The sequence below is a fragment of the Pagrus pagrus genome (genome assembly GCF_965226575.1).
Source record: "Pagrus pagrus genome assembly, chromosome: 19".
NCBI classification, from domain to species: domain Eukaryota; kingdom Metazoa; phylum Chordata; class Actinopteri; order Spariformes; family Sparidae; genus Pagrus; species Pagrus pagrus.
Window position 1 is genome coordinate 13,144,594 of NC_140203.1, and position 13,798 is coordinate 13,158,391.

At 40.9% G+C, this 13,798-nt stretch overlaps 1 protein-coding gene across 1 annotated transcript in view; it reads right to left on the reverse strand.

The window, feature by feature from the left end:
• The window catches only part of wdr70 (WD repeat domain 70), a 41,983-nt gene extending 28,744 nt beyond the window's left edge, over positions 1-13,239 (reverse strand). The window contains exons 1-9 of the mRNA XM_084383546.1: positions 13,178-13,239; positions 12,075-12,134; positions 11,884-11,967; positions 11,702-11,798; positions 11,348-11,576; positions 10,428-10,487; positions 9,763-9,896; positions 7,865-8,018; positions 4,642-4,718 (exon numbers count right to left, since the gene is read on the reverse strand). Of these exons, the coding sequence (XP_084239672.1) occupies positions 4,642-4,718; positions 7,865-8,018; positions 9,763-9,896; positions 10,428-10,487; positions 11,348-11,576; positions 11,702-11,798; positions 11,884-11,967; positions 12,075-12,134; positions 13,178-13,202 (920 nt within the window). The 5' untranslated portion in view covers positions 13,203-13,239. The remainder of the gene's footprint in view (positions 1-4,641; positions 4,719-7,864; positions 8,019-9,762; positions 9,897-10,427; positions 10,488-11,347; positions 11,577-11,701; positions 11,799-11,883; positions 11,968-12,074; positions 12,135-13,177) is intronic.
• Positions 13,240-13,798: the final 559 nt, after the last annotated feature.

Consider the following 13,798-nt stretch of genomic DNA (forward strand, 5'->3'; position numbering starts at 1 on the left):
AGTCAAGACAGCTCTCCAGGTTAAATAAAGAAATCTGGTTGATAAGATGCATTCCCACGTCACCCCCGTCAGGAAGTAGCCTCATATTTAGTTCAGTAAGAAAAGAAACAAACACTGCAATCGCACGATAAAGAACTAAAGGTAGCCGTCAGTCAAAAAGTCAGCCATGACTGTAAATCGAACAAGAAGGATAAATGCGCTCCTTAAAGGTATGGTATGTGCGTTCCTGGGCAGGATATGGAACACTTGCTGTGTATGGCACCCAACAGTTAGAGACGAGCCGGACTGTCAGTGAACCTGATATGTAGCGTGTGTGAATCGCCCCAACACGCTCACACACCCTATGTGGTGTCTGTCCTCACTCTTCAGCTCTGTCACGCAGATCACGCAGATCACGCTTAGTATTTGACAGTTATGCCCTTTACCCTCAAAAAATCCTAAATAAGCTGTCACCAATACTAGTTTGACACAATCAATTTTGAGTTTCCTTTCCGATCTCTGTGTGCTTATGGTGCAGGTTAAAGGACAAAATGAATACTACTGAGAAGCCGGCAGAGGCTATATCCTGCCTCAAGCCAAGTATTAAAAAGGCGACTATTCATTCAATGAAGGTGGCAACTCGTGTCCAATGGTGCGTTCCATTTGATGTCGGAATTTCCGAGTTCCCAGACGGCACTTTCAACTGGAACGCCCCGTGAAGTTGGATTTCCAGTTTGGAAAGTCAAATGCACCTCACCAACCAAAAACCAAACCAAAACAAAAACTGCATACAAGCACAATGGGTAATATTGAGTGAGACTAAATGATCACAGTCATATATCAGTAGGTCGATAAGATATGTACAGTAGGATATATACAATAAGTCGATAATGTAATTCATGACAGGCCTACTTTGAGCAACAAAAACCATCATAGAAAATCGGAATTTATCCAAACAGCAGACCTTGAATCAGCTCAGTGCGACTTTCTATTTTTGTGGATGCCCTCCAATGCAAATTACTTAATATGTCACATGTATCACATTATGTGTTTGGTTTGAGCACATGACAAAGACAAATAATTTGTTTCTCAGCAGTAAAAAGGATCTACGATGTTGTCCTCTGGGTCTCCTTGCATACAGCTCCACATCCAAATCCAGCTGCAGCCCTGACTGCAGGCCAGCACAAAGGGAATCCCTGGCATTCAAACCTCCTGGAAACATTCCTCAAATTGTGTGTATTTGTGTGTGCACATGCTCAAGTGTGTCCCTCAAGACTCAACAGAAGTAACATGTGGTCCCAATTAGAAAGTCGCCGTTTGTCCTATCCTCTGCTCCGCTGGCTGAAATTTCAGTCACAAAAAGAGCATAACATAAATTTCTGATCGTTCTCCTGGGGCACTATAAAACGACAAAAAGTGAAACCAAGAATCAGCCATGTCATGTCCTTGAAGCCACGAATGCAAAGCTGCACACAGCGTTAGTTTGTTAATAATTCTACAGTATTTGCAGTGGTTTGTTAACTTTTAACTGATTTTTTAGGCCACTACTGTTTGGGATTTAGGATACAAAGGGCTGCTGCTCACAAAAGTCCCAGCCATAATTTTAGTTTACTTCAAGCTCAATCCTGCCAAAGAAATACTTCCACCGGGAGTACACCAAGCACAAACTTCCTTCACTTTCTGAGAAATAAATCTGTGGTTTTCAAACAGGTGTTCCGTCTTTCAGAAAAGACTCAGTTAAAGTGGCTCAGTGCTTAATACGCATTTGGCCCCTTTGGATCCAACGTGAATAATGTAGGAAAACATTTTTCCGTTTTACAAACGCTCGACTCTTAAACAGAACGACAGTAGAATGTGAAATGTTGACACGTTCACACCAGTCCGAGCAGAAACGCTTTTCACTGACAGACTTGAGTCGCACAGCTCTGCTGAAGCCTCCTTTCAACCCTCAGTGTGCAAGGACAATCACTGCCACCCTGCTGCTGCATTATTGTGCTTCATCAGTACTTCCCGCTCATCCACTTCCTCTCAGGGAGAAAAAGTCTGGGTAAATGAAATCATTCGAGGACCTGGGCGGCAGTTCTTATGAATGAGATTCAATACAACTAGGGACACCTTCAATTAAGGTGCTGGGCGGTCCAGTGATTATGCTTAATAACCTATTCAAATAAACACAACAAAGACTCCCTCACTAGGCTGACACGGGAAGAAAGACAGAAAACCAAGGTGTTGGTCTGATGTTTGAGCAGATACAGCCAGTAGCAGACACCCGCTGGTACTATTGGCCAACTGCTGGTCCATTCCCAAGAGAGGCCCACTGACTACAGTCTGGCCTCTGCTGATTCTATAGTTGTTCAAAGGAAAATGCACCGAAGTGGAGGGAGCAGAACACATCATGAGGCGGTGATGGGCAAAGAAAGGGCGAAACATTGATGGTCCCTCCATATTAACTGGAGCATTACTGATGGAGCTAAATGAGGATGAGCAAGAGGCAACCACCAGAACAGAGTGTAATACGCTGACAATCCAAAAATCCCAACCAAGCCTGACTTTGCAAGAAATTCAATCAGGAAACTTAAGACCATAAAATGCTGAAAAGGAAACAGAAGCTGAAAGTTTGGGCCGGTCGTGCGTGCCGAGACTGCACAGAAGTTCCCTTGAATTTAGTCCTGGGCCCAGTTCCGAGAAGTGGGATGCATTTTGTGAGTGAAATCCAGAACCCCTTCATATCTGGATGGATCAGCACCGCCTGGGTGCTTTTTCATCGAGGTTAATGTACAGCCACAGGAGCTCTGCGGCTCTGCTAACATGTACCAAGGAGGGAAAAAAAACATGCGGGCTAAAATCTTAAATGCTTAAGGGTCTGGTCACACATGCACAAAATCAGAGAAGCACGCAATAAAATTTGCGTCTCCGCTTCATGAAGTGAATTTTGATGCAAATTTCACCTTGGCAGTGATATTCATGTGCCTGAATTTGACTACGTTCATGCTGAAAATGAGGAGTACAGAAACAATGACTAAAGTAATGTGATCTGTATGTTTGGCACCTGTCTAAGCCCTTGTGGCTTCATCCTGTTTGCATTGGAGGCTTATTGAAGAAGTGGGAGGTTTGAAGGCAAGTTGTTCGATCAAGAATGTCAAGCACAGCACTTAATCACCGTGTAGCCCTTGTATTGCACTGCATGTTACTAATGTAATAAGTAAGAGTGCAATATATGGGATCTAACACGGGGCTAGACGAACATCTTTCACCTGTAAATCACTACAGGCAGTCCCTCCCTCTCTCTCCTCCTCGCCTCCTTCCCTCAGGTCGTTGTGTCGACCTGCTCTGCTGCAGTGAACCCTCCTCACATGCAGCTGCTCTGCCTGTGAATGGTTCCCTGTGCGCTCCTCTCTGCTGTTCTCCTGTGAGCTGGCCAGGGGCAACACCCAGTGCTAACGTGCCAGGGGAGGATTTCCAGAGCCTCAATAAGAGCTAAATAAACCAGCCTCCACATCTGGGAGAGCAGTAACACTGGTAAACACTGGGCCGCGGCCTGCCCACAAAGCTGGGCCCTTGTTTCCACTTAATGATGATAGCCCTGGGTTTCTGCACTGCTGCCTGTCACACTCACTCACTCATCACTATGGTCTCACCGTAAGTCACACATATTCACTCAAAAATATTTACTTGCACCTTTACACAGGACGAAGGGTTATAGCTACTGCAGTCATACAGGACTAGTGCTGCTTTTAATAGAGGCAGAAGACGACAAAAGTTCTGTTTTTTAAAGCAGACAGATTAAATCATTTACATGTGTGATGTCTTCTTATCTCTAGCAATGTTGCTCTGGTCCAGTCACCTCACAAAATAAAAAGGATAAAAAATCTGGACTTAGCCATGTGTCAGTGCACAGCTGTGAGGCCAAGATACCCTATCCAGAGGCATAATCTGGACTAGAGGACTCCCTGCTGGTGACAGAGGACTTGAGAGCAAAGGAAAGACATTGCCTTGGACATGACATGAAGTTAAATGCCCAGTGAGGATAATTGACTGAATGTTGTAGGTGAATGTTATCATTACCTTCACCAAGGAGGTTATGTTTTTCATCCATGTCCATTTCACGATTGGTTGGTTTGTCCCATAGATTACACAAAAACTACTGAACAGATTTCCACGAAACTTGGAGGAAAGATGGTTCACAGCCCAGAATAGACCCCATTAACTTTTGGTGTGGATCTGGATAAGGGACGATTCAGGAATTGTTCTCACTTTCTTTAACATTGGGTGATAGGACATGCAGAAAGGATGTACTCTACAGAGTGCCATTCTAGTTCAATATGCTACAACCAGAAAAAAATTCACCTGGATATTTGTTTTTTTGCAGGTAAGAATAATAAAACTAAATGAACAAAATTCATTGTTTATGGTTAGAAACTTCAAAGCTTCAGCAAACAACAAATTTCATATAATTACAACTAGAAACCATTATTTTATGGACCTTCTAATCATTTATCAGTAAACTACCAGAAAAATGTCTAATATGCCTGTACAATTAGAGGCTATTTTGGTGACCGTTTCTCCTTTTGAAAATATAATGGATCGCAGCTACAACAAAAACAGGGACAGTAAGAGATTCTTTCTATGACTCAGAGCTCACAACACTTGTTCAAAACTCACCCATCATTGGAGCAGGTCATGAACTCCTCTTTAACCTTTGGATGCCAGCAGCCAGAATTCAGCATCGCTGTGTGGCCCTGAAAAGAGCAGAAAGTGAAAATTAACAAACTGCACACTTCTAACAGGCACTAAACTGTTGCTGGCCAGATCCTGTACTGAGCTTCCAGTTGCTTTAAGATGGAACACACACCTGTGATATGTTTTACTGGATCCAGTTTGCAACATGGACATCCAGGGCTGCCATTTGTCCCACAAAGGCTATCAAACTCATTTGATATTTAGAGACCAGCTGTTGTAGCTGGTAAGAACTGGTGGTAACATAAAAGGGGAAATGAAGACGTATTTTGCAATCTTACTGCACGCAAATTACGTGCAAAGACAGCTGCTGTTCTTCATGTTAAATCTCGAGCCAAAACTGCTGCGCAAAAGGTCACCAGTTAATTATTTCAGTGGTGCTGTTACGTTTTTGTGACGATGTATCATCAGTTGTGGAGCATGAAGTACATGGCAACGATAAGGCCTGTATCCACAGAGACTCAGTCATCTACTACGCAAACAAAAGTTCCCGCAAGGCACAATTATGTTGCTGAATCTGAATGGACCTTTAAGGGCTCTCTCTTGAGGAAAGGATCTTTTTGTAACCTTGACTTTTGTCCTTTCTTGACTTCGGCCTTTGCCTTACTACTGAGCCAGTGAACTCTGAAGCAGTGCAGCAGGCTGTCACAGCTTCAACCTTTTTAGACATTTCCTCTGCTGGAGTATTCCTGTGGAGAATTACTCATAACAAATGACTTCAAAGCAGGATAACCCAGAGAGAGGCCTCCCCCAGTGCCAGGTCAGAGAGGAAACACTTCAGCATGCTGCAAAAAGGCTTCAGACATGACATACCGCTATTTGACAGGATGCTTGATAAAGCAAAGCCATGCATGAGCAGAAGTTGACCAAATGACATTGGTATGTGAGGCCTGCCTGCTCACTGTCAAATACTTCAAACGCACCACTTTAATAATCGATAAAAACAAACTGCCTCGCTCTTGCTTTTTAACGATTCAAAAGGACTAATAAAAAAAAAAGCTAAGTTGTTAAATTTTACGGTTAAATACACACCCTCTATATGAAGAGGTTGGAGCTCAAATGGGCTATGAATGGCTGCCTCCCTGCTCTGTGAAATAGCATCAAAATAAACAGAATCATCCATCACAGGAGCTTCATGATTCACTGATTCCTCTTCCTTCCTTAACAGTTTAGGACAACAAATTGCCAGTGGCTAAAGAGAAACAGACCGACATCCATAGAAACCGTATTCCTTGATAACAAGAAGTGACTTGCTGGGATGTTAATGGCAGGCCCCGTTTGTTTTTATTCCCAATTACTTAACAGGTTTCTGTGCTTAAAGCATCAGTCGATTAATCAGCTGTTGAACTACTTAAAATTTGATAGTAAATAAATAAAATGAAAAAAATGAACATAAAATGAATTGACAACAATATTGAATGATGATTTTAGGTCATTTATGAGGCAAAATATTCTCTGGTTTCAGCTTCTCAGATTAAGCACCTTGCTCCTTTTTTCATTTTTCTCTCTAAAGATGTTGTGCTGCTCATCAGACAAAAAGAAACAGTTTAAAGAGTTTGGACTAATAGAAACAGAGCTGCAGATTTTTCATATTTACCTTGATTTTACAGAACTATAATTTAAAAAACATATTTACATTTCATTCCATTGCACTGCATGTGCATACACAGACTTCTGCTTAAAGTGGGAAGAGGTAGGAGGCAAGTTATTGTCTGTCAGCAGAGGCAGAGCAGAAGCAGGGACTTAATTATCACATGAGACAGCTAATCGACTGGGACACAGTCAGCAGGCCAAAACGCATTTTCATTGAACCAAACTCTCCGATCAGCTCCAGATGGGTTTGGGCAGGACAAGAATGTAGGACATCCAGGAAACTTGCAATCAATGGGCCTGCACTTGTTCACGTAATTCATATGGCTGGTATAAACTGTGTCTAAATGCACTGCAGATGGCTGGTGACCACCAATACAGCTTCCTTAAACACAGTAAAAACCAAACATGACCACTTAATTAGGATCCTCCTTTGTAGATGCAGGTACAAGCAAGACATGAACCACGACAGTCTTCAAAGCATGTGGTGTTCCTCTCCCTCTGAGACTGCCTGTGGCTGGTCACACAGCACAGACCTTCAACGTTGCATACAGAAACAGACAAGCTCATGGCTACACCTTGCTACCATTATGCATTTGCAGGATCTATCAACAGGGCAGAGGAGCAGAGCATCCAGTCTGTTAAGAATTAGAAGGCACTCTTAGGTACGCTGCTGTTACTATAAAAGTGAAAACATAAATACCTGTAACATCTTTATGTTTTAAAATTTTTTACATTAAAAATGTATCAAATGACAAAGAACATAGAGAAAATTATCACCTGAATCTGCTGCTCCCCTCAGCTTTGCAGCGCTTTATAGCAAGTTTCAGCTTAATTATAATGTTGACATAAAAAGTGATGTGTCAGTGTTGTATAAATAACTTTATTTTTCCCTGCCCCCAAGGGACCAACAAAAATTATGTCATTTTGATCTGTAATAATAACATTTTATGTTATGACCTATTAATATCTTGTATACCTGCACATTGTGCAGAAAATGTATAAAAAATTGCTAAAAAAAAATAAAAAAAAGGTTATAGTTACATTGTACTAATCAAGATAGCTGCTGAAATATGACAACGTGGCAAAATCCTCTAACAAGTCAGACGGGACAAGGAACATGAGTTAAGCAAAGATTAGACAGGTTTTAAACAAACATCCACGTTTGCCAAACACATTTGGAGGAGATGTCAGAGAGAAACAGTGAAACTGCTGGCCAAACTGTCTGTTGTGAAATCCAACTCAGTTTACCATGAATGTGTTGGCTCAACCCACCATACGTGCCATAGATGTGTGCTCACACAGATTTCCTGTGCAATTAGAGATTATTACTGACATTGCTGGTATAATCACTTCTGCTTTTTTCCTCCTGGCTAAATTGCTGGCTTGTTTGTAACTTGTCTGATCATCTGACTGCTCGTGTTCATTGCCATGTCAGATCTTATTGCTGTGTTGCCAGAAAGCTTTTACTTTAAGTGAGTACAGTCTGTCTTTCAGTTGAAATGACAGTCCAAGTTGGAATAAACCCAAATTCTACTGTATGCGAGCACCACTTTACCTTGGTGTTGGCCATATCCACAATGTACTGGTCTCCCTTTATACACTCCATGACATTAAAGCCATCACGGTCCAACACTTTGGCCTGTGCGTTGCCAGAAACCACCAGGATGACGTCACCAGTCATGCTGTACTGCAGGGACTTGATCTGATGGCTGAGGGGACACATAAACACATGCATAAACACACACATAAGAGAAGACATCTGAGATACTTTTACTTTGCATTTATCTTGTGCTGATAAGTTCTGATAAGTGCCTTAGTGCCTGTTTATAAGCCATCTGCAAGCTGTGATTGTTTCAGATTTCTGCACCAAAACAATGTTATATAAGAAGCTTTTAATCCTTCAAAGTGTTCAGGGACAAAAATAAACAGTAGATACATGTAGCTATAGGAACAAAACAACACAACATCTGATATACATCTGATGATCGTTCTCTTTGATCTACGACATGCAACAGACACAAAGTTACTCAAGAACTCGAAAGAATAACACTCTTTGAAATATAACGAAACACACCGAAAGAAAATAAACATAACAAAAATCTGTCATCAAAGAGATGTACCACAAGAAATATAAGGTATGCATAGTAAGTAACTTAATGTTTTAACTGAGAAACAGGCATATTATTCTACAATGAAAAGCAGTGCATACAATTGAAGAGACAGAAAATTATCTGGACCACTTAGCCCGAGAAAGATTAGCAATTCAGGTCAATATCAAACAGAATTAACACAGCGGGGGGGAGATAGGACACAAACATCTCTGTACAGGGCAAAAAGTTCCATTGCTGAAATGAAAGGGAAATCAACACCAATGCTGTTTTTAATTGGCATCTTCAAAGACTCACTACACAGCATCAAATCCTTATTTTCCTCCTGATTCCCAAAAAGTTGGGATGCTGTGCAGAAGGGAATGCAATAATTTGCCTTTCCTTTTTGACATAAACTGAAAACAGTACCAAGACAATACATTTAATATTTGACTTATATAATTCATTGATTTTGTAACTATATGCTTATTCTGATGAGATTTTGATGCCAGCAACACTTTCCAAACAAGTTGGGACAGGAGCAACAAAAGTCTGGGAAAGTTGTGGAACGCTCCAAAAAACACCGGTTAGCAATATTCAACAAGTAAACAGGTTCATTGTTAACAGCTGATAGTATCGTGATTTGGTATGAATGAGGCATCCTGGAGAGGCTCAGTCTTTCACAAGCAGGGAAGGGGCGAGCTTCACGTCTTTGTGAAATGTGTGATTGTATAAAGGTTATTACTACATGGGCTCAGGAACACTTTGTAGAACTGGTGTTGGTAAACAGTTTATTTGCAAATGATTGCATTCAGTTTTGTTTTAAGTCTCACACAGCCTCAAAACATTTTGGGAATCATGGTTGTAGTTTGACTGCAGCTCACAAGTTGCCTTTTTGGGTCAGGATAGAGGAACAGTGGCTTGCTATATGAAGCCCAGCTTGTTAGTAAACCAAACAGGCTACTGGATCACATTGTAATCAAATTAAATGTAGCGTAAATTCCTGTTAATAAGCGGAGGCCTGCTCCAGCTCAGCCCACTGGTTCCCAAAACCCAAAAAAGAATTTGATCTTTGATGATGGCCTCGGTGAAACACAGGATAAACACGGGCAGACACACAAACACCCACAGATCTCAACCATCTGCTCCTGAAAGGCTCATTTTGAATGAAAAGAGAGGATGCCACAGAGTTAACATGAGGCTCAATGAAGCTCAACAAGTGTGTGTGTGTGTGTGTTTGTGTATATGTGTAGACTTTGGCACACATAAGTGCAGTGAGTTTACTTGATGTTTGTATGAAGCTAATTAACCACATGTTCGGCAACTGTGTTGATGTGCCACATTGAGTTCTAAGAAGTTGACTCACCACTCACAAGGCTGGAGGGATCTGAAGGCCTGCAGTGCCTGGTCCATCCCAGCAAAATCCCAGAACCGAACATCATAATCATACCCACCGGTCACCAGACGGGCTCCAGAGGGATCCAAGCCAAGAGCCGATACCTGATGAGACAATCACCTTTTTTTAAACTAAAAGACGATCTATTGGCCAGCACAGCTCAGAGCAGAAGCAGCTGTAGAAGTAGTCATACTTTCTGCTCTGGAGACAGCAAAATAAATAGATGTCAATATTTAAAGTTTGTTCTTGTGTAATAATCATATTATTTAGATCTAAACTGTTTTAAAACTGCAGTCAGCACTGGATCTGGACACCAGATTGGTTCTGTACTGAAGACAAAAAACGAAATTTACTCCTGTTTGCGCTGCTAAAAAATATCATGGGAAAAAGTCTTTCTGCTGCTCTCACTGCTAAAAATCAGCAAAGTTTTGAAACCTCAGCTAAAAAATTCCAATAACTGATGCAGATCTCCACTATCAGATGTGCATAATGTAAATAAAATATGGCGTTGATTATATGCTACTTATGATGAATAAGACCCTTCTTCTTTCTAACAGAAAGCCATTGAATACATTTCCATAGAGCCACATAAGGAACGGTTATAGTCGCGGCGCGCTGACAGAAGAAGTCCTTACCGTCTTGGTGCCGTGCTGCAGAGTAATCTCATGAGTGTCTGGAATCTTCTTCACTGGATTCTAGGTTGGAAAGTTGAGATGAACATAAGGAAACAGTAAAACACAGAAAATGGTTGAAGTAGGTGTGTGGTTAAAGAGCTGCACTCCATTCCCAGACTCAATTATATATGACATTTGACTAAAGAGTCTGGAATCAGTCTTCAGGAACAGTTTAAAGGTTAGGATCTGAGCCATCTCACTCATAACCTGAAACATTTACGTCCCTATGTGATGGTGTCAACAATAAACAGGAAAAAACACTAATTACTGTTCAGTAACAGAAGATCATTGCAGTTTCATCCTGTATAGTAAAACACTAACCACTGATTATATTTTCTAGTGCTGCCATCTAGTGGTAACATCTTAAAAGCACCTCACAGTACAGAACAAACAGGTGCCTTTTCACTCTCAACATAAGCCTCTTTTACAACAGAGGTCCCACTATAATGCTGTTAAGAAGACACCGGCTTTGCTCTTTGACACTACACACACAGCGACATGATGCCGCCCCAGTAAAACAACAGCAGTGGCATCTCATGTGGCTCCTGGTATGCTGCATCACCCTTTTTACACAGCCGTCAATTCAGTTTCGTTACAACTTAAGGTGCCGGCTTTAAGGCAGAAAAATAATTACCCCTGGGTTCTGTTATTGTGCTATCTCAATACATGTGCTATACATACTATCTCACGGTTAAACTCCAACAAAACTGAGCTTATGTCGGTACTCTCGTGCTTTTCCTACTATGACGAGTCAAACAAACAAATTTGATGTTTGAGACAACATTAATCAAAAGTCAGCATGAACCAGGTTGTCTACCGATTAAAAATATTTTGTACTCCACATGTAATGCCTACTATTAAGTGGGGCATTTCAAACATACATCATCATCATCATCATCATCATCCTCATCTTGTGCCTCCCCATCATCATCTTCATCACTGGTAGCCGTGCTGTCTGTGTAACCTGGCTGACGAGGCAGTCTCACACGCTCATCATCATCCTCGTCCTGGGCTGTAAATTGAGGAGGCAGTGGAGGCCCAATGAGCTCTGAGTCCGAGTCCGAGTCAGAGTCACTGTCACTGTCACTACTGCTCTCACTCTCCTGTTTTCTAAGAAGAAAAAAATAAAATTGCTTAATTAACAGAAGGAAAACTACCTCTGAGGCAGTGGCAGCCTGACCAAAATGTAATATTATATTCACTCAAACAAGCAAACAGAAAAAAGCCCTGGTTACCTGGATGAAGCAGCAGCTTTGTCTCTGTGGACTGATGGCTTGACTGATTTGGAGCTCTCCCCTTCTTCCTCCATCTGACCGTCCTTATGCCGTTCCTCTATGGCAGCAACAAGCACAGTTCAGTTACACACACGCTGGTGACAGAATGACTACAAAACATCTCACCGTGCTGGTAAACCTACCTAACACATGTTGACTCCTCTCAATGGCTGTTCGACGAGTCTGTTCAAAAATGGCATCCAGATCAAAAGTGCGGGCCTTTTTACCTGAAGTGAACAACGACAATATACTTGACCAATGACTGTTGCAAACCATATTGTCAGTTTATGTATAAGAACTAAAATAAGCATGTCTGATTATTGACTGTACATACCAAACCCAGAGAATCCCATGACAGATGCCATGTCTCCATCACCACTCATCTTGCCTGATGCTGCAAAAGAGGCAAGCACATTGTTCATCTTAGTTTAGCTTGTTGATCATGAAAACTGTCATCAAAATGTACTTTTCACATGAATGCTCAAAATACAGGATCAACTCTCTTGGTTTTGTAGTTTGCAATTTAAGCAGCTTCAACAACAAGTGGCCCTTCAGTGGTAGACTCGTCTAAAGAAAGGAAACAACACTGAGTTTCGAGTCGTGCAAGTCCTGCTATTCCTAGAATGAGAAAGCCATAGCTAAGAACACTATGGTGCAAAGTAACTAAGTACATTTACTCAAGTACCATAGTCGAGTACAATTTTGATGTACTTGTACTTTGGTATTTAAAAGATCTGAATATTTCTTCTACCACTGCAACAACTTTATGTTAACTATAATATACCCCTACATAATATAAAAACAAAACAAAACAAAATAACAACAGCATTTTGGAAGGACAACATTTCGGACATTTGTGTTTTGTTCTGTTTTGACCCTCATGGCCACCGTACTACAACGATTTTAACGTTATACCACATATTTGACACAACCACACACACAATAAACATTTTCATACACTGACTGACTGAAAACCTGCCTCTGTCGAAACATAAAACTTAACTGAACTGGATCCAAGCCCCAATAAGCTTAGAATATAACTTAATATTATGTTAGAAAACAGTAAAGTATTGAAACTTGGCTGTTGGCTAACAATATAATTTCAGTTTGAATGAGCAGAACAAATGTAACTCTGACAAGAGCCCCAATTCATTCTCGTCCGAAAGACAACAGCAGCTTTTAAGGACACATTAACAATTTAAGAGCTTTAAATTGTCTATTTTCTATATTTGAGAGCACCAAGGCAAAGAACATAGCTAGCAAATAAGCTAGCAAAAACAGCAACGACGTTTGTTTCTTCCACATGCTAGCTTAAGATAGCGAGCTGACAAATGTCAAACAAATCGGAAATACAGATCAATATGCCTGCGCATACACTGTAAGAAGACTAAAATGAACAAACAAAACGTAAAGACGTGTAACAGCAGAAGTTGCTACCTTCATCCACTTTGTTGGGATCCATGTTTTCAAATACGAAGATCACCTTTGACTTCCGGAAGTTCTTTCTTCTTCTTCTCTTGCGGAAGTTGTGGCACAGCTGATGCAGGGCGCCCCGAGTGTCCACTCTGCTGCGTTTTAGCTCAAGTTTAAGGCTGTTCACACCAAAGCAAAGCTCAGTTTATTATGAGACAATAAACCTTTGGTCCTTTACTACTGTATTTATTCATGCAGTGTGAGCATGTTTCATCAAACTGTATAAAGAGATGATAAAGAGCTTTGTGGTCTTTGGTTTTAATGAACACAGGACTGGTATCCCTGCCAATCCACTTTTAATAACATGCTTGAGAGATGTAAACAATGAAGAGTTGCTCAAGTGTGACCAGTTTAAATGGACAGAAAACTGCACAATTGATGCATTTCTGAAGAGAGAAACTGTTACGATCTTGACTGTTGAGGAAAATAACATTTGAAATTTAAAGATCAACTGCAAAAATCTAGTGTACAAGGCAATATACAATCTCAAAAAGCTATTTATTGTCTATTAGTATTCATTAAATTAATAAAAATGTTTCAATCTGTAACACATATGCTGAAAACTAAAACAATATGTCAAACATT